Source organism: Salvelinus sp. IW2-2015, linkage group LG3 (genome assembly GCF_002910315.2).
Source record: "Salvelinus sp. IW2-2015 linkage group LG3, ASM291031v2, whole genome shotgun sequence".
NCBI classification, from domain to species: Eukaryota; Metazoa; Chordata; class Actinopteri; order Salmoniformes; family Salmonidae; genus Salvelinus; species Salvelinus sp. IW2-2015.
Window position 1 is genome coordinate 11,891,910 of NC_036840.1, and position 21,895 is coordinate 11,913,804.

General features: G+C 41.7%; 1 protein-coding gene across 2 annotated transcripts; it reads left to right on the top strand.

Moving 5' to 3' along the window:
- The first annotated feature begins 2,476 nt into the window (after window positions 1–2,476).
- LOC112067844 (probable G protein-coupled receptor 85) lies at window positions 2,477–5,431 on the top strand. 2 transcript variants are annotated; one of them, XM_024134554.2, is made up of 2 exons: window positions 2,477–2,687; window positions 3,948–5,431. In XM_024134554.2, exon 2 carries the CDS (start codon window positions 4,103–4,105, stop codon window positions 5,234–5,236), a length of 1,134 nt encoding a protein of 377 aa, XP_023990322.1. In that variant the 5' UTR covers window positions 2,477–2,687; window positions 3,948–4,102; the 3' UTR covers window positions 5,237–5,431. The 2 variants fall into 2 exon arrangements, with proteins under 2 accessions (XP_023990322.1, XP_023990323.1); XM_024134555.2 differs by lacking the exon at window positions 2,477–2,687 and adding an exon at window positions 2,695–2,846.
- Window positions 5,432–21,895: the final 16,464 nt, after the last annotated feature.

Consider the following 21,895-nt stretch of genomic DNA (forward strand, 5'->3'; position numbering starts at 1 on the left):
TGACTGACCTTCATGACTTAAAGTAATGATGGAGTGTCGTTTCTCTTTGCTTATTTGAGCTGTTCTTGGAATAATATGGACTTGGTCTTTTACCAAATAGGGCTATGTTATGTRTACCACTCCTACCWTGTCACAACACAACTGATTGGCTCAAACACATTAAGAGGGAAAGGAATTCCGCAAATGGTATTTTAACAAGGCACACCTCTTAATTTAAACACATTCCTGGTGACTACCTCATGAAGCTGATTGAGAGAATGCCAAGAGTGTGCAAAGCTGTCAAGGCAAAGGGTACTTTGAAGAATCTAAAATCTAAAATCTATGTTGATTTCTTTAAACCTGTTTTGATTACTACATGATTCCATATGTGCTATTTCATAGTTTTGATGTCTCCACTATTATTCTACAATGTAGAAAATAGTAAAAATAAAGAAAACCCCTAAAATGAGTAGGTGTGTCCAAACTTTTGGTTGGTACGTATAGTGTAAATGTGTAACAAAACTATACAAATCCCGTATGACAGTGAAAACGAGCGGCAAAACAAGGAATAATGCAGCAATTTAATTGGTCGACAGACGAATGAGGAAATGCGCCCATATCATCTGACTACGTCGTGCGTCACAACAATCATCTGAGCCGCACTGGAAGTAACATGGTTCCCATGCCCGAGCTCCCTAAAGTTCTAGCGATGCTGTTGGTGATGTTTATTTCGCTCATTCCCTCCGCGGAGGCATTTGACGGAGGGGACGCCGTTGCACTTCTGCTCGGGGTTACCATATCGGTGGTGGGCATTTGCGCGTGCATCGGCTGGTACACACGACAGAGAAATGGACAGTTCTGAGAAAACAAAACGGCTCGAGGGACTGGCTGCTGGCCTGTATCCGGAAATGTTTCTACGCGGTCTACAGTATCTTGACTATCCTGGGTCATTTTTGACTGACGGAACAAGAGTCGTGTGCCTTATTTTGCTGAAATGTACGAAGTTGCCTGAATGAAGAAGACAAACAATGAACTACAAAACCAGGAATTTGAGAACAGGAACTGGGAGCATGCGCACTGTTGGATTTGCAGGACCAAATAACATACCTGTACCTGTAGGTTACTTCCTATCACAATAAGACCAAGGCCCTGAGACATGACACATTTTGGACTATACATAGTAGGCTATGTTACCTTAATATGACAACAACATTTGATTTTGCTTGGACTTGAATATCTTCAGATACTGTACCTCTAAATAATGTATGTCCCTCCAAAGAGAGTGTGATGATTGTCTGTCCTTTCACGAAATATTGACATTGCCATGCCAGGTGAATTGCCATCTGTCAACTGTTACAAGCACAGTAGCTAAAGTTTGTTCTATCAGAAGTGCTTTCACTGCTAACAATGTTATAACATCYGCTTGATAGAAAATAAATACCTTTGTTAATTGCGTCACGGGTCCTTCATTTCACACATACATGTAAATGACCAGTGTCCTTTACTATATTGCTCACAAAAGGGAATTTGTAGCCTTCTAATATTTAAACCATCAGTGTAATGTCCTTAGCTTCTATGCTGTAAAACAATTGACAGTGTAAAGATTGAACACTGGTCTAGTATTGAGTTTCTCCATACCAAAMAACCTTCTCCATGACCCCCCTGAGCATAAGATATAGCTCAGGGGGGTCATGGAGAGATGCAGGCTTTTGTTTCAGTCCAGCACAAACACCGCTGCCAATTAAAATAATTAGACCACAGTCATTTGAAGCAGATGTGTTGGAGCTGAGCTGGAACAACATCCTCGACACACTGCGGCTCTCCATGACCCGTTGGTGACCCCTGAACTAGACTATAGAAAAGCCTACACAACACTGTTCATAAAATAGCAACAATCCATAAACAATGAAAGATTTACAATATTTCAGCGGTTGCATGGATGTTGCCAGTCAATATTATTTCGCAATAGTCTGTAGCCTGTGGGTGTGGGGTATGACATCACTGTATTCTACTGACATAACCTTGAAATGAAAAGCACTACAATTATAACGAAGATGCTATTTGCATGCACACCAACACACATACTGTATAAAGTGCKTGTTAATTATACATATGAGAAGTCAGTCTAGCCTGAGGTGAACCATCACCTAGTTTAACCCCTCAGTTACTGTTACATATTAATTTATGACATGATACATGTAGCAATGTAATATAGCATTATCTAAAAACCACATTTTACATCTACTGGATTTGATTGTTGTTAATCCTTGCTTCTGAATTAGTGTTGGGTGTAGGTGCATAGGAACGTGGGAGCCGCCTATAGGCTTAGTAGAATTGATAAGCTATATAGGTCGACTATAACCTAAACGCATATTATGCAGAAATGGGAATCTATTGCAATGAATCTCAGAATGAGTGATCCRGTCGCACTCTCTCCCACTGTAGGCTATAATGACTGACGAAGGTAACGAGGGACTTGTGATGCTGCACCCATTGAGAMGATGTTGCCACGAGAGACTATAGTGCTGCAACAAGAGACAAGACACGTCTTGGATCACAAATAGGATCAGTGCGCATGCTCCGTCTGTTCCGTTTACTGTATATTCACTGTGGTAAAAGGGCAGGCAGGCAACAAACCAAGCTTTTTACAGAAAAGTGKCTTCTACAATGTAAATACGCTCCAGGGAAACCAAAAGGAATATCAACAGGTATGCTTTTAATTGATATCTTAGCAGTTATTTCGATTTTTATTGGCTTATTTTCTGTGGTTTTGGATTCCCTTCAATTCATAGCGGGTTCTTGGAAATTCTTCTGCCTAATGGACGTGCGGATTCGCTACACTGTAATGTTCAATCCAACAGTGAACGGTGAGAAATATATATTGTAATCGAATGAATTCCAACCTAAATGCATGGGAACCGCTCGTATAACGCTCAYCCGAAGGATAGATAATGCTTAAAAGTGCATCTCTGCTATAATGACAGAATTCGGAAAATAACCGCCACGAATAGCCTTTGTTTGATATATATATATATATATATATATATATATAAAAAAAATTAAAAGGAATATGCCATGTTTTTGCATAGCTATCTAGTATTGAATTGTTTATTTAATTCGTGATTTATTTGCATCGAAATCCCGAACTGGATTTATCACCTCATTGTTATAAGCATCAGTAAACTATTCATAGGGTATCAAATATAATTTCCACTAGACGGTGTTCTTTGTTAATATGCTCGTGAGATTCGATAGTCTATCGCCTAAAATCAAAGCTGAGCTGGGAAATAGATAAAAGCCCAGGTCAATAAACCGCCTTAATCAGGTGAATAGTTTATTATAACGTCTGCCGTGTAATTCCAGTCAACGGTTAACCAGACAAAAACATGGATGCTTTTTATTCTGTATGCAACATCCGTTAATTTTCAACAAATCATGAAGGCACAGGCAGAGTTTATTGTAAGCATCCCCTGGTCAGATCAATTCTGCAGGGTCTTTGGGTGTGATCAACAGCTTTCTTGCTGCATAATGTTAAACACGTTTTACGACATAATAAMACGGACTAACATCGAAACCCTTTTGTTTACCCCCTTTCCWACCAGACATAAGATGATATGCATTTCCCCTTTAATAGTGACTTAAAACGTTGTCTTATCATAATATTGCTTGTATTTTCTAAAAGGGTTTCTAAAAGGGTGGCCCATAAAAGAAAGTCTATTATTGTAACCAGGATTAATGCTTGTGTYTTATTAAGCTCATCTGTAGACTTAAGTTTTCTAGCTAGGGCACTGCTCTGTACTGACTGCATACCATTATAAATGCAATGAGCAAGTCAACTGAAAATGGAAAATAAATGACAATGGCTCGGGGGAATTGTAGTTTATCATACACCCAGATACAGGCTCGAGGGTGCAATGCAATGTAAAAAGARTATGAGTGAATCCTGATCGGTGGCTGGTATTTTTCAGGTATTTTTAGGTGTGATGAGACAAAAGAACAAAGGATGCCGTAGAAGAGAGGCTGCTTACAAGCCGGGAATCTGCTTCAAAGCACAACAAATGGATCTATCGCCTCCCCCTGCCGCCTCTAGATAATGATACTTGGCTGAAGCTACTACATCTTTATGATCCCTCCTCCATCTATGGCGAACTATAGCCATGCAGGGGACCACAACATCTTGCAGAATGTCTCTCCTCTCGCCACGTTTCTYAAACTGACRTCCCTGGGTTTTATCATTGGAGTCGGCGTCGTTGGCAACCTCCTGATCTCCATCCTACTGGTCAAAGACAAGAGCCTGCACCGTGCACCGTACTACTTCCTGCTGGACCTGTGCGCCTCGGACATYCTGCGCTCYGCCATCTGCTTCCCCTTYGTYTTCACCTCYGTCAAGAATGGTTCCACCTGGACGTACGGCACSCTTACCTGCAAAGTGATAGCCTTCCTGGGGGTGCTGTCCTGCTTTCACACAGCGTTCATGCTCTTCTGTGTGAGTGTGACACGCTACCTGGCCATAGCCCACCACCGCTTCTACACCAAGAGGCTCACCTTCTGGACGTGTCTGGCAGTTATCTGCATGGTGTGGACGTTGTCGGTGGCCATGGCCTTTCCCCCGGTGCTGGACGTGGGGACGTACTCCTTCATAAGGGAGGAGGACCAGTGTASGTTCCAGCACCGCTCGTTCAGAGCCAACGACTCCCTGGGCTTCATGCTGCTCCTCGCCCTGATCCTTCTGGCCACCCAGCTTGTCTACCTCAAGCTAATCTTCTTCGTCCATGACCGACGGAAGATGAAACCGGTCCAGTTCGTGCCTGCCGTCAGCCAGAACTGGACCTTCCATGGCCCCGGGGCCAGCGGCCAAGCAGCGGCTAACTGGCTGGCGGGGTTCGGCAGGGGCCCCACCCCGCCCACMCTGCTGGGGATCAGGCAGAACAGCAATGCAGTGGGCCGGCGACGCCTGCTGGTGCTGGACGAGTTTAAGACTGAAAAGAGGATAAGTAGGATGTWCTTCATCATGACCTTCTTCTTTCTCACGCTCTGGGGCCCCTACCTAGTGGCCTGCTATTGGAGGGTGTTTGCCAGGGGCCCCGYGGTACCAGGGGGGTACCTGACCGCGGCGGTGTGGATGAGCTTCGCCCAGGCGGGAGTCAACCCCTTTATCTGCATCTTCTCCAACAGGGAGCTCCGGCGCTGCTTCAGCACCACTCTCCTTTACTGCAGAAAATCCAGGTTACCTAGGGAACCTTACTGCGTTATATGAAGGCTTGGGTTGTTTTTTTCCTTCCACTCCTCCACTGATTGACATCAATTTGGGTTTTGTCCCATTGTACAGCTCTCTTTCTCTTCATCCTCCTGTTCCTCCTCCCCTCTCTTCTGAGGCAGAAGTTGGACTGTCAATCACTCCCTTGGTTCTGTGATTGAACATCATACATGGAGGTTGAAGGGAATGAAATAAGCAGGTAGCTGAGAACCCTTCCTATGTTTATGTTCTAGTAAACAACTGCTGTGGAAGGTAATTTAGAAGCAGAGAAGAAAAAAAAAAATTGGTGAAACTASAAAAACAAAGGACTGACCCCTTGCTTTGGATATTTTGAAGATAATTCAGTGAGGTAAAAGATTACGGTGAAAAGCTCCCAGAAAACTAAGAAACGATTTCCTCTAAGGAGTCACTGGAATTGTTTTACATTTAAAAGTTGCACTAAAAAGAAGATGTAAAGATGCTTTTTTTGATCAACGGTTGCATTGCAAGGTGCAAGGACAACTTGTTTTTCCCTCTAACTAAACAATGAATGCTTTAATTTSCAACAGACACCCCATTCGCTGTATGTAAAGCAAAACAATGTTGGGTGACTAACTGTTGGAATACACCTTCACAAGAGGATTAAATTGGTTTTAATGTAAGTGATATCTTTTTTTTATTTTGGGGGGTGAGGGGGGCAGGGGTGGGGGGCTTAAATGAAGGGAATAATGATGTGTGGTTTTGAAGTTGCAACTTAAATCTAGAAATTATTTCTTGTAGTTTTATGATCCATAAGTCCCTATTGTCTGGAATAGTTATTTTTCTGAATCTGCTCACATTTGACAAAAAAACTAAACAGATTAAATGATGTTTGGATAAAAACCTTGCTTTTTGAGAACAAACRAACCTTAAAAAAGACAGTGAAGATATACTTAAATGTGTCACATCCATGTTACCTAAACACTGAAATATTGTTACAGTATTGCTGAAGCCACTCCAGGTGTTCTTGCCTTAATGGTTCTGATATTGTTCTGTTTTTCAGTTGTTGGGTTTTCTTATCCACTCCTGAAAAGTCCTTGATTCGTTTTACATCCATGTGAAGTGCATGTTCATTTTAAAAAGCTGGTCCACTCTCATAAGCATCACAGGTCATACACTCAGCAGAGCAGCCCATTGTTTATTCTGCAAAGGTTTGCTATGTACACCCCACAGAGTGCTCAGAGCACAGGGAGCGTGTGTGTGTGTGGGCACGTGTGTGTGAATCTTCAGACAACTGTCACTTCAAGACCAGAGCCTTAGTATGAAATCTTGCACAATTTGTAAAAAGTGTTAAAGGAAAAAAACATTTAAGGCATACCGTCATGTTTATACTTTCCCTACATTTGCTCTCTACGGATTGTTTTCAATAACTTACGTTTTCTCTTGTGGCCATTTTAATATTTATTCTGTATTATTTTTTGTATATTATAGATAGATTGTGTGTAAGTATGTGAGTCTTTCATTTTGAAGTMCCGAATGTGAGTACAGTTTAAATTAGGATTGCATTTGCTGAAAGTTAACTGTGTAATCTGTTGCTTAAATTTTTGAAAATAAAATTTTACATTTTGCAAACTTGTTTTTTTCCTTTCACTGACAGAGATTTCATGTTCAATCTGGCCTTCATGTTTGACCAAGTCAAGAGATTTGATCACTGTTCAAAAATCCAAAACTTTAATCTGATGTTTTGTAACACTTGTTTAGATTTTTTTGATTCCATCCCATCTGATAATCTATGTTGTATCAAAAKAAATAAACTATAAATCCTCTTCCCTAGTTACAGTTTCATAGTACTTCCCCAATACAGTGGGTATTATAAGTATTCACCCCTCTTGGATTTCTTGTCACAAAGTGGGATTAAAATAGATTTTTTTGTAAATKATCTACACAAAATACTCTTTAATGTCAAAATGGGGGGAAAAAATAAGATTTCTTTATAAATTGTGAAAAATGAAACACTAATATACCTTGATTAGATAAGTATTCACYCCCCTGAGTCAATATATGTCACAAACACCTTTACCACTGATTACGGCTGTGAGGCTTCTTGGGTTAGTCTCTAAGAGCATTGCACACCTGGATTGTACAATATTTTCCCATTATTATTTTCAAAACTCKYCAAGCTCTGTCAAGGTGTTTGGGGTCATGGCTAGACAGCAATTTTCAAGTTTTGCCATAGATTYTCAAGCAGGTTTAAGTCAAAACTGTAACTTGGCCACTCAGGAACATTCACTGTCTTCTTGGTAATCAACTCCAGTGTAGATTTGGCCTTGTGTTGTAGGTTATTGTCCCTATGAAAGGTGAATTCCTCTCCCAGTGTCTGGTGTAAAGCAGACTGAAGCAGGTTTTCCTCTAGGATTATGCCTGTACTTAGCTCCACCCCGTTTCTCTTTTTATCCTGAATTATTCACCAGTCTTTGCCGATGTCAAGCGCACTCATAACATGATGCAGCCACCACCATGCTTATAAAAAGGGAGGCAGTTATTCAGTAATGTGTTGTGTTGGATTTGCCCTAAACATAAGGCTTTGCATTTAGGCCAAAAAGTGTATTCCTTTGCCATGTTTTCTTGCAGTATAACTTTAATGCCTTGTTGCATACATGATGCATTCTGTATATTTGTATTCTTCTTTTCACTATGTCATTTAGGTCATTATTGTGAAATAACTACAATGTTGCCATTGAACTCTGTAGCTGTTTTAAAATCCCCAATCAGGGGCGGACTGGGATCAGAAATCGGCCCTGGCATACTGTCACGCCCTCACCATAGAGAGCTGCTTATTCTCTATGTTGGTTGGGGCGTGACAGTGACTAGGGTGGGTTATCTAGGTGAATAATGATCTATGTTGGCCTGGTATGGTTCCCAATCAGAGGCAGCTGTTTATTGTTGTCTCTGATTGGGGATCATATTTAGGCAGCCATTTCCCCTTTGTGCTTGGTGGGATCTTGACTATGTATAGTTGCTTGTGAGCACTATAGCAGCTTCACGTTTCGTTTTGCATTTATTGTTTTCTTTGAGTTTCACTTCAAAATAAAGAGGATGGAACAATACCACGCTGCATCTTGGTCTACTCATTATAACGAGCGTGACACATACCTAACACACCGGTCCATTATTTTCCTCAAATGACCCAACAACGGCCCATTTTAGTCCTTCAGGCCCCCATTATTATCCAGATAATTATTATTTTGTACAAAAACCCAAGTTAGACAGGTCCACTGGGCTAACAATGGACATGGGCTTAGCGACTAGTCTGCCCCGGTCACCAATGGCCTCATGGTGACATTCCCTAGCAGTTTCCTTCCTGTGCTGCAGCTCAGTTCAGAAGRAAGACTATCTTTGTTTTATCTGGGTGGCTTAATACATCATCCACAGCATAATTATTAACTTGACCATGCTTAAAGAGATATTTCATGTCTGATTTGTTATTGTTACCCATCTACCAATCACTGCCCTTCTTTATGAGGCTTTTGAAAAATTCCCTGGTCTTTGTAGTTTAATCTGTGCTTGAAATTCAATACTTGACTGAGGGACCTTACATACTGTATGTTGTATGTATGGGGGACAGAGGAAGGAGTAGTCATGAACAAATAATGTCAATCCCTATTATTTATTATGTGATTTGTTATGTCAAAATGTATTCCTGAACTAATTTAGGCTTGCCTAAACAAAGGGGGTGAATGCAACAACTATATTTTAGTTATTCAATTTGTATTCATTTCTAATTGCCAATCTGCTTCTCTTTTGTCTAGATGTATTGATAGTGAATTGAGTTTTATGCTGTATTTGTGTTGAAGGCTTCCCATYCATTCACTGTTTTATCTTCTGCTTTTGTGGAACATGTATTTAAGCGTCTTCGTTTCTATGCCAGTCTCAAAAAATTATTAAATGACCTTAGCCCAGTTGCTTGCGAACACAAAATATGATGCTGGAATCATGGAAAGCTTGCTTGTAAACAAGACAGCCAAATTGCGAAGATGCAGTTGACCTGAAAATCTTTTTAAGGGCCTTTTTGCATAGCAAGGTAAGCAACTAATTATGTCGGAGATGTCATTAGTACACCCCAAAAGGTCTGTCAGTTACTATATGGGTCTTGCAATCTATTTGCATTTGTCAGTTTTCTCTGGATGCAATCATTACAGACCATTTTATGTTGATAATGGGAGGTTGTCAGGAATAGATCATGGYCAGAAATGACATCGGCCCTAGTTTGTATCTAACACTGTGTTTGTTTGCTTTCAGTAACAGCAGTCTTGTTTTGTTTAGTGTTTAATGAAATGTTATGACATTTTGACAGGAGTGAGAGGAGGACTAAAATGAGGCAAACCCAACCTTGTCTTGTATGGAGCTAGGATTGAAGTGGTTGCTCTGTGGCTGTGGGATTTTAACTGGGACATTTTGCATGAGTTAAATGCAGTGTATGATATACTATTAAACCATTTTGTAGCTCTGAGTCTCTAATTTTATCCAATGTAAAAAATAAAAAAATWATTTAAATCAAATTTTGCTACTTAAGACCGATTTGAGCTGGTCAGTCACATTTAGCTATGGGCCAGGGATGACTGCAATGGTTATCATCTATCACATGAGGTTCATTTAGTAACATGCCGTTTGTGATCATGAAAGTAATGGGACTATTTCATCACATTGTCTATTGGGTCTTCTTGAATTTGTTTTCACCTATCTGTAAAAGGTATTGACTGAACGTCTGATATATGGTGGTGGTTTCACAAGAAACTGTGTAGCACAGAATACAAAKAATACTTTGGCCCAAGTATTTACCGGCAGTATAAAATATTACAATCAAACCTTTCTTTTACCCATGTATCACTGTGAATGTATATTTTACATTGAATGTTACTTTGAAAAGCATTTTCCCATTGATTTTGTTGATGGTGGAAAGGAATTCATCTCAGATCTGAGAACTTCTCTTGGGTCTACCCTTAAAATGACAGTGATCTTCTAATGAAGAATCAAAGTCTTTGTATATCTCAGTGGTATTAAGTATAATTTTCATGGACTGCCCAATGGATGTGAAAACATAGTCTCCCCCAGATCCTCAGTTGATAATCTGACTCTGACACATWTGCTTTTTGGTGGGGAATAATTCATCTGAGGCAGCCTTTTTGCAAACGTTAGTGTTTTAAAAAAATAATGCAAGCCAGCTCTTAATTAAAGCTTGGTTAAAGGGTCTTTATCAACAAGCGCTCGGAAATGGAAAACTGCCTAGAAATGGAGTGGACGACTCAGCCCATGACAAGACAAACTACTCGGCGCAGGAAAGTGAAGGGAGAATACTTCTTTGCTTTTCATGACTCCACATATCACACATACAGCCATGTGTGGCTCTGCTAGAAGCTAGAAGTGCCATTGTGTTGTTCTTTGTGGCCTTTCTGTGTTACTGTACCCTCCCCAATGCATCACGCAGGCCGTACAAAGCAGTAGGGAGCTAGGCCACTCCATTACTGGCCTGTTAGAACACGCTATAAAGCACGACAGGGGCCTCAAMGTCCCTGATTCCATCAGCCTCCTTTGTAAAATATCACATACATGTCTAAGAGTTATCGATGTTTCCAGGGATAGAGCTGCAGCAATTTTGTTTCTACCAGGGTCTAGCATCCAGAGGGTTATTATTTTCCTTTACGAGGATGCACCCTATAGCCTACTGTCTTGTATGACTAATGTGTAAACTGCTAATCAATACTGTAAGTGAATGATAATGTGGGGATCATTGTATCCTACTGTGTGTAATGTGTGTGTTATAAACACTGTGTGAAGGGGAAATAATGCATCGGGTTTCACACCAGAGGCTTTGCCTGCCTTTCTAAAAATTAATGTAGGTTTAAAGTGTAAGGTTCTTTCTGYTCTTTATGTCCATTCATAATTCATTGTCATTTTTCTTTAAGCTACTATGGTATTAAACCAGCCAAGTTCAGCTGTTGTGATCTGATAACAAAACAGCTGGACAGATGCTGTTCAAATCCGTTTAGAGACAAGCTGGCCCTAAAAATATGTGTGGTTGAATATAAATGTAACATATTGTCTAATATGATGTATAATATGTATAGCGGGTGGTTGATGGAAAGGGAAATATGGTAGATGGAGATGCTGGAATGAAAGTGAGCTATAAAATACAAGATGATGATTATCATTCCCTAGGGGCCGGCCTTGAAAATGTGTTGCTGTATTTATCGTCTGACAAGCTGATATCTATTATGGGGAACTCAGGCCTTTGAATACAAATGATAAAGCAGATGTTTTTTCCAATAGATGTGCATGTGGGCGTGATGGATAGAGAAGATATCTGTCTAYAATGACCAACTAAACACTCTTTATTTTCCCCAGGCCACCATGCCACCATGCTTCTGGCTTAAAGAAAGAATATCTCCGCTTTAAATATTAACTGATTAAATTGTGGATGATGCTTCAAAGGTTTCGCCTTGCATATTTAATATTTAAACAGCATTTTTTTTCTCTAATGTAGAATTTAGAGGAGCACAAGGATCATTTTTTTTCAAGAGATACATTACACAAACTTGCAGGGGATTTAGGCTGGGCAGAATCACTCACTTCTCACCTGGTAAAGGCAGAGGATATTTCTGGGGTTGCTGTATTTTCTTGACAACACTTTGACAGGCAGGAGGGCGACTTTATTTATTTATTTACCCACAGTATTTGTGTATCTGTCTATTTACTTGGCTTGTTATTTATTTACTTGCTGTGGTGGTGTGCAGACATGGACTTCAATGGCAACCTGGGGAGGGATGCCACTGTCAGGGTGATGTGTTTTCTCTGTCCTCCTCACCTGCAAGCTGGATTAGGGTGCCATGTATCAGTTTGGGGGGTGAGCTATGGGGCTATGGAGACTGTGTATCAGTCTTGTCTTGTCCCAGCGGTCAAAACAGGTTGAAATGACATCATTACAACCATTTTGATCATGCCACCATTTCAACCAGTTTGGCCCCATTTTGTGGTGTTTTACCYTACTTCATKATCCCACCAGCYATAGTGGATGGTCAGTGTAAACACACTGTGTATACTCAGGCACAGTCAAGGGTAGGCTAGCTTGGTAGAGTCAATTCGTGGTTCAGCCAATGTTGTGTTCCTTGTCGTAGGTTATGATATGTCAGCAAATGATAGAGGAGTTGACTAAAATACAAACAGATTTGGGACTAGGCTAGGGGTATGCAGAATATCATAGACCCTGAAAACTGAGGTTGTGGGTGGATATTGGTCAGAGAATGGTGGACAAGCCCATGCTGTCTTACCATGTTCTAAAGTTACATGCTGACTACACTGCCATACGCACGCGTGTGCATGTTGATTTTGTCTATACGTAGCAGACACGATCAGGTTAAAATATCAAAAACAATTATTCATCTATATTAATTTAGGGGCAGGTCGAAACACACATGAGACATTGATGGACATTTAGCTAGCTAGCTGTTCCTAGCTAGTTTGTCCTGGGAGATGAACATTGAGTTGTTGTTTTATCTGACATGCATATGGTCCTCTTTTTAGCTGGTTCTTTGTAGAATTTTGGACCTGGAGTCATGCAAAATCTTGTGTTTCTCTACTCTGACGATTAATCCACAGATAAAAAGGGAAACCTAGTTTGTTTTTTGTTACTTATCTTTAATTAATCTCTCCTCGTTTGTCTTTCAAGCGTCCACGTGGGCTTGTATCTTCCTGATATCCAGAGCGTGGCGCGTCTCAAATAGAAACAAGTTCTACTTTAGTTCTACTCGTTCACACGTGCGAGCGGTGTGTGTGAAATKATTGAATAACATGTATGTGTAAAAAAAATACTAAAGCTTGCGCAGGCAAACGTGTCCGGTGAGGTTTGCATGTTAGAATAAGTGGAGAATGCTGGCTTAGCTTGGTTTGGTATAATCCGCACAAGGATTACTTGCATCTTTCATGCTAGATTAAAGTCTCCCATGATACACATCGTGCTGTYCAAATCTTGATGGGGAAATCAATGGGTCTGATACAAAATGTCACCATCGTCACGATCATTGTTATCGTAGTCATCTCCGTCATCATCGTCATCATCTTCACTGAATGTGTTTCTGACTCAGATCCTAATGATAGCCTTGTCTTTTTTCCCAATAGATTAAACATCCAGAGACCAGTGAGTSGTCTTTCTGTCTGTATAGATTATCATCTTCACTGTAACTTGGGTTACGGAGATGAATTTCGTCTAACACACAGTAGATGTGCTGGTGTGAAATGTGGAGAAATGTGGAAAATATCTAGTCAGCAGATGAAAAGGAATATTTAGGTCACATGAAAATTGAATGGGTATCCCTGATTGTGGGTTATATAGTGAAAGAAAACCTCCCTGCAAGCAACAAGTGTACGTGCTGTACGTGCTCCCTATTTCACTGTCACTAACGTACTAAAAACATATCAAATCTGGAAGGAGATACATTACTACAGTTCAAGAACTACTGCAAACATTTTATCTAACTGTTTTGAAATATTTAGAGGTTTTCCCTGCCCATGGAGTATTATTGACTTTGGGGAAGGAGAAACATCATACTCCTTAAAACCAGCTTTGCGGAGGGCAAGTGACATGCTAAAAGCAAAAATATATGCATTACCGCGTCTATTTACAACATGTAAACCATTCATATTGCGTAACAGGAGTGTATCTATTTGAAGGACAAATTGAATGTATTATAATATTAAAGAGATAGTCCTGCATTTATGCATGTATTCACATGTAAACCCAGTGAACGCAAATAATAGTTTTTTTTGCTTTGTGCATGCGTATCTTTTGCATATTTTCCGCAAAACACAGGCCTATAGAGTCGTGTCCTTATATGAGAAAGCAATTCTATCCAGTTTGCTTCACTGTTTTGATTTTGATCTATTGCTAATGTAATATGATGTTTTTTAGTAGCTACTACATTGTGGTGAAAATATGCATCCCTGTTTATACATGCTTTTTGATCCTGTTAATTCTGCATGTGTTGTCGTGAATCACTGGGCTTTGGAGGGTTTTTAATCTCGTTTCTTCTTGTTCAGCACATTCTGTTTCTCTCTCTCTCTCTCTCTCCTTTTGTTTTGGGAAATATCTCATTTTCGTGAGTCAGGCCTGTCACGCTCGGCTCGGGTCTAGGGCCCGGATCTATAGCTGCGAGCTGAGCTTGTCTCCTCATCCTCATCTACTCGTGAAATTAGCAAAGACCAGAACTGGGAGCTTTCCCGCTTCCCCCTCAACTGACACAAACATTAAACAATTACCACCATGTGACTTCATCATAATTCGCCATAATTATAGCACACAACCTTTGTCATGCTAGGTGATTAGTGAATGGAAACTTGCTAGCTTGCATTGAGAGGTGAATGGGAGAATRTAGCTGTATATAGCTATGCTGATGAGTTGAGTTCCTTGGCAGGCCTGCCTGTGCTAAAGCAAGCGCTACTGTTTCTGTGTCTTCCAGCACATCCTCATTAGAATGTTTGAGTGTGCATGGAAATGAAACCAATCTCCCTGGATACGGATGAGCTGTCAGGATCAAACATCATGTGACTTGAACGACTGTGCTGATCATGTTGGATGATGTTTGGCGTGGAAGACAGCATTTGCAGGGCTTTCTTTCTTTGTCTTCCTGCCCATACATATGYTGTACATGTGTGTTGACAAATGAACACAAGCAACGGTGAACATTTTCATGAAATTGAGTTGAAATGACTCAAGTGAGCTAATATATACAGATGACAACGTACTGTATATTTGTCATCTATCTATTACAAAATAAGAGCGTTMACAACTTGCCTTGTTGTCGTTGACGTTGACGTTGACATTGAAGGATGACACCTACATTGATTCATTGTCATGCCACTCACGTTTCTATCATGTTTTATGTGCACCAGAATATGTGAAACACCTAGCCTCTGTGCACGTTTTGTTCAGTCRTAGCAATTACATTATTTCAAAGTGTCGTAKCCTCTGTTATTAAAGTGTGTGGTTACTGAATGATTCATCTTTTTGGCTAATGAAAAAGATAACCTGCTGTAACGAATCAAACATTTTCTGCACTCTACTAAAAAACCTTAATGAGGATTTGCGTAATATTTGATGAGGAATAATCATGCCTAAGGCTAATGAATAGAGTTTTGTACAAACAGTGTGTTCGTTGTTATGCAATATTCTGCAATTGTATTTTGAAGTGCTATTGTCCGTTTTTGGAGCTACTGTTTCTGARTAGGGAGCTATGGCACAGCTGAGCATTGGTTCTCTTTTCAAAGCTGTTGAATTGATATATGAGGTTCTGTGCAGTTCTGTGCATCCTAGCTCTTTTTATCATTAGAAGCACTTCAACAAATTGTGCACATCAATCTCTGGCATTGGATTACGTGAGGGCAAAACGTTCATTAGCCCTATGACTTTTCCGTTGGAGTTTGTACATTCGCCAAAATACCAGCTTGCAAATGCTCTTCACTTTATTTCGGAAATGTTTGATTTTACGGGCTATTCCGTGGTTGTAGGAAGTCAAGACTTGCTTTACATTATGTACCCGATGCTGGATACTTATAGACATTTCTTGAAAAATATGTGTTTTGGCTTGGGATACAATGGATACATACCATGCTATCATCACTGATGCACCACTGAATGTTTGATAAGTACTGCATATCCTAAACTAATTCTGCCTATGCATTGGGAAACATAAATACGGGTGAAAACACGTTTGTTTATGAGTATGATGGAGAGGAGGAGAGTGATACAGTCAGTCCTGCTGTCTGTAACACAATGTCCCCGGAGCTAAGCAGTAAGCACCAGGGCCATGATGAGTCATCCTGCTCATGGCTCCTCTATGCATGCAGTACAAACCACCCAGTTGAGTTCTGAATCAACTGCATCCCAAATGGCACCCTATTCCATTCATAGTGCACTACTTTTGACCAGGGCCCATAGTGAATATACAGTATATAGGGAATAGTGTGTCATATGGGACACAGTATTACTGTAGGTTTCTGGCAAATGTTTTAAAACAATACAGATTATGTAACGACCTCATAGGCCAAATACATTTTAGCCTATTGAAATGCAGTGCGGTGTGGGGGGAGTCGTGTGTGTCCATGATATACAATTAATATTGATTCCAGAACATGATCCCTTTAAGACCTATTGCTCTCTTATGGGTTTTGTGCAGCTAGTACACACTACACTAGCTAGCACACACTAGCTACCTAGATAGTACACACTAGGCTATGAAAAGCCAACTGACATTTATTCCTGATTATTATTTGACCATGCTTGTCATTTATGAACATTTTGAACATCTTGGCCATGTTCTGTTATAATCTCCACCCGGCACAGCCAGAAGAGGACTGGCCACCCCTCATAGCCTGGTTCCTCTCTAGGTTTCTTCCTAGGTTTTGGCCTTTCTAGGGAGTTTTTCCTAGCCACCGTGCTTCTACACCTGCATTGCTTGCTGTTTGGGGTTTTAGGCTGGGTTTCTGTACAGCACTTCGAGATATTAGCTGATGTACGAAGGGCTATATAAAATAAACTTGATTGATTGATTGATAGTACACACTAGTTAGCGAGTTCAACACTTGCTAGCTAGTACAACACTTGCTAGCTTAGTACACACTAGCTAGTACCTAGCTTCTAATTCTAAATGTAAGTTGACCACCCTTGCTATTGGTGGCGATAACGGACCATCCTCTCTGGCACTATTCGACATCCTGTCTCATCTGGTATGTCTCACAGTGTCTGTAGCATGAGAAAGTATCTGCTGGAGCCGGACCCTATTTGGTTTTCCTGCAGTTCTTACCACTGTAGGCTATGAATTCACACAGCTACGTGCACAGTGCTGTATGGTGGCGCTGCAATATAGCTTATAGTTTTTTATTAACACGCTCATGAATGTTATGTCCATAGAATTCAAGCTTTGTATACTTATTTTTTCCCCATTGTTTTTGGACTGTAGTGTTTAAATTATTCCTATTGAATTTATCATAAAACATTTACTATCATTATCGCAGACTCATTCATGATTCAGTATGTACTGTATACACATAACAATGTAATGTTACACAATGTAAATGTTTGTGTGAGTCTTCCGCTTCCTCCTTGGCAACTCAGTGTCAGCCCATGGTGTTCAAGCCTCCGACTCTTGTTTTATAACAGTGGATGTTTGTATCATGGCCATACCGAGCAGACAAGAGACGGCCCAGTCCACAGGATATCCACTGTTCCATGTACATATGGATATATGCACTGAATTAAGGAAAATAAAAGCCTTGGAAATGACATAACAGCAATTCGGTACTTGAGATACTTGACAGTGTATTCAAAGTGCTGTGTTGAAATATCAAGTAGCAAAAAGAGTGACGCTCAGGTTCATTATCAGGAGCAATAAAGTAAAGAAAACTAGAAAGAAGGAGGACGGGGTTTGGGGAATTTGGAGAAAGCATTTCCTCCTTCCTTCTCTAAACCGATTTCAGTCCTTAGGCCGCAACCCTAGAAGAAGAAGCAAAACGTTAAAAACAGATATGTTGTTGTGTTTTTGTGGAAAGAAGCGGTTCATTGGCCTCCAGCCTCTGAGATTAGTTGTGCAGAACAGTAAGAGGAGTCAGACAAATCTGGGCCAGTGAGACCTCGGGATCCAGTGTTGTTCAAAACACACAGGCTGAGTCTTAAATGGCACCCTATTCCCCACATAGTGCATTACTTTTGACCAGGACCCTTAGGGCTATGGTCAAAAGTAGTGCTCTATATACACTCTTAGAAGTAAAGGTGCCTGGTAGAACCTTTTGGGTTGCCACACCGGCGGAACCTTGCAAGTTGAAAAAGGTTCCTCGAGGAACGCCTCTGAAAAGGGTCTTCGAGGAACCCCTGTGTAAAGGTTTGAACCGGAACCTTTTTGTGATGGGAGCGATTCAATTTTGAACCTTTTTAATAATATATGGTAGAGGTGGCAGCCTATCAGATTGGAGGCATGGCTTATTGGAGGAGTGGCTTTCTGATAGTTATTTTTGGTCACCCGTTAACATAAATGTCATTGCTGTTCGTCATGTTTAGTTTGTACACTGCAAATTGAAAATATTTCTTGAACATTTATGCATATTACATATTCTAATATAGTATTAATAATATTAATATTGCTAATTACATACAGTAATAAAGTAATAACTACTGATGATGAAATTAAGCTTAATGAAACGTTGAGCATTTCCAGCCAATTGTGTCTAAAATAGGTTCATTACCCTAGGCATTGATCAACACACAGTGTACACTAGCTTATGGTCAAATAATTTAGAACAGACAAATTATAGATGACGTCGYAGTGTATCCTTTTTGTCTTCTACCAAACCAATCAGGTAGTTGTTTGACGTAACGAAGCTTTGGACGTCATTGATCATGTGCTTCTAATGAAGTGATACAAGCATCGGAATACTGTTCGAAATAAACTGCTTAGCTATTTTGACACAGAGCTCCGGTATCAAACGTAATATCACTTGTGGTCCCGTGTGGTTCAGTTGGCAGAGCATGGCACTTGCAACACCAGGGTTGTGGGGTTGATTCCCACAGGGGACCAGTACTCACAATTATGAAAATGTGGGCACTCACTGCTGAAAGTCGCTCTGGATAAGAGCATCTGCTGAAATGTAGATATAGTGGTAACAATTCCAATTTAGGGATTTAGTTGGGATCTACAGGAATTCATACCCCACTGTTGATGTCCTTAAAGCTATAAAACTGTCAGTGTTCAATCTTATGATGTGATGACAGAACACATGAATAAGAATGACATTTACTCTAACGGGTGGCCGAAAAAAGATTAAACTTAAATCCACACCACTACTAAGACACGCCTCCACTACAGGCTTTCTACAGGAACCCGTTGCTACATTGAACCATTTGATTTTATTAGGATCTCTTTTAGTCCTCATTTGGATTAATCTTCCAAGAGTCCATCCTCCAAGAACCATTAAAGGTTCCTCCAAGAATCCCTGAACTAACCGAAGGTGCAAATATGAACCATTGACTAGCAATGGTTCCCTGATAAACGCCAGGGTTTCCTTGAGGATCTTCACGGTTCCTCGAGTCACCACTAGTTCTAAGAGTGTAGGGAATAGGGTGCCATTTGGGATGCACACACACTTGCTCTGAGGCCGTCCTCACTGCTGTCAGTCCTCCCCTCACTAACTAAGCCATCCATGGCTGAAAACAAAGGAGGGCTACTGTGGCCCTGGCTCTGCATGCATGCAGCATCTCTTGGGTCAAGAGCAATGCATGGCCAAATTAAATCACTGATTCTGATTCACTCTAATTACTTCTACTTCTGTGAAACTTAAAGCGGCATCAGCAGTGTCAGGACCCGGTGCGAGAAACAGTCACTAATAATAGGCAGAACCCAGAAGATGAGGCAGACACAGCAGTACTAGAGATGGTGGTTTAATAAAAAATGSATATCTTCCAACAATRAAAAGAAAATCCACAAAGTGATAAGAACCGCAAGGGAAAAAACAAACCTCAAAAGACTAATCCAAAAAACACAAGAACAAAACCAGAGAACCTCTGGAAAATCAAACAAGAGAAATATCTATATCAAACAAGGCTTGGGCTGGGGCTGGGTGCTAACTTACAAACACTGAGCAAGGAACTAAGGAACACACAGGGTTTAAATACTAACAAGGGAATGACTTACAGGTGCAAACAATAATTGGAGCAAGAAAAACAAAATGTACAAAAAAGGTGCAAGGGGGACATCTAGTGAACAAAACCTAAACAGTCCTGGCCAAAACCTGACAGAATCCCCCCCCTAGGAACGGCTCCTGACGTTCCTACCAGCCTTCTCAGGGTGGAGGACCCTGAACTGACGAATGAGGTCAGGGTCCAGTATGTCCTTGGCAGGAACCCAGGAGCGCTCCTCGGGACCGTAGCCTTATGCGGTTCTATCACTTTGTGGATTTTTTTTTATTGTTGGAAGATATCCATTTTTTATTAAACCACCATCTCTAGTACTGCTGTGTCTGCCTCATCTTCTGGGTTCTGCCTATTATTAGTGACTGTTTCTCGCACCGGGTCCTGACAGAAACACTGAGCCATTCATATGAACCCAGAGGCAGCCAGTACCCAGGACTTTTTTCCCATGCTGTCCACCACGAGGGGACTGTCCAACGTCACGAAGCTGCTCTGGTTCAGCAAGAGGCTTACTGGCTGGACATTCTCAACTTCTGTCGGAGATGATGACTTCCATAAAGCAGATTTCTGATCAACTTTCTCCTGCAACCGCTTCTGCTCCAGTTCATCAGATTCAAGTGCCCGTGGCAGTTAACCCCTGGCTGAACCTCGTCTGCGCCGCCTCCCCAACGGTTCTCAGGTGATCCGAGTGTTTGTAAGGGGTTTTTCACCCAATGTTCTCTCTCCTTCGAGCTGCAACCCTCGTCGTTTCCACCGACCGGTCCAAGATAGCATATATCATCACCCTGCTGTCTGAAAAAGCCCTAGCCTGGGCTACTGGTGTGTGGGATGCCCAAAGTCCTGCTGTGCCAGCTACTCTACCTTTGCTGAAGAATTCAAGCGAGTGTTTCAAGGTCCTACCAGCGGTCCTGACTCAGCCAAACAGCTCCTGACTCTCCGCCAAGGTCGGCGCAGCGTGACGGACTATGCCATCCAGTTCCACACGGTGGCAAGCAGCGAGTGGCTGGAACGACGAGGCGCTCACAGTGTGCTTTTTGAAGGGTCTTTCCGACCACATCCAAGATGAACTGGCCACTCGGGAACCACCAGACAACCTCGAGTCCCTGATCAGTTGGCTTCACGCATAGACCAGCGTCTGAGAGAGAGAGAGCTCAACCGTAGATCTCTCACCCTAGCTCCTATCGGTCCAGCTCCGAGTCTCCACCTTTATCCTCGCTGACTCCACCGGAACCCATGCAGGTTGGACGCATCTCCCAGGCTGAGAGAGACCGCCGGATGAGGGAGCGATGCTGTCTATATTGCGGCAAACCGGGCCATTTCCTCTCCACGTGTCCCGGGCTCCAGGGAAACGCACTCTCCGTGCAGGCCTGGGAGGACTGTAACGGGAAACATAACCTCCTCCCATCCATCCAACTCCCGCCTGTCTCATTCAGTTACCCTTTCCTGGGACAACCACGAGCTTCCCCTTCAAGCCTTGGTAGACTCTGGAGCCGCAGGTAACTTCATGGATGGTGTCTGGGCGAAGGAGAATGGCGTTCTCTGAACCTCTAAGTGACCCCATAAGGGTTACTACGTTGGATGGAAGCCCTTTGGATCTGGACTTGTCACTCGTGTCACTACCCCCTTGCGACTTTCAGTTTCCCAACACCAGGAAGTGATGAACTTTCATCTGACCTCGTGTTCCGGTTCCCTCTCGTCCTTGGATACCCCTGGCTTCACAGCCATAACCCTCACATGCGACTGGTCTGTGGGCACTATCAAGCAGTGGGGTCCTACGTGCCAAGCCACTTGTATCTTCCCAGTTCCCCGAGTTCCCCTCCCGAGTCCTCTAGAATCCATCGACCTGTCCCGAGTTCCGAGTGTTTACCATGATCAAACCGGTATTTAGCAAACAGAGGGCCACCAAACCTACCACCCATAGACCTTACGATTGCCCCATCGACCTGTTTCCGGCACCTGCCCCCCCAGGGTCG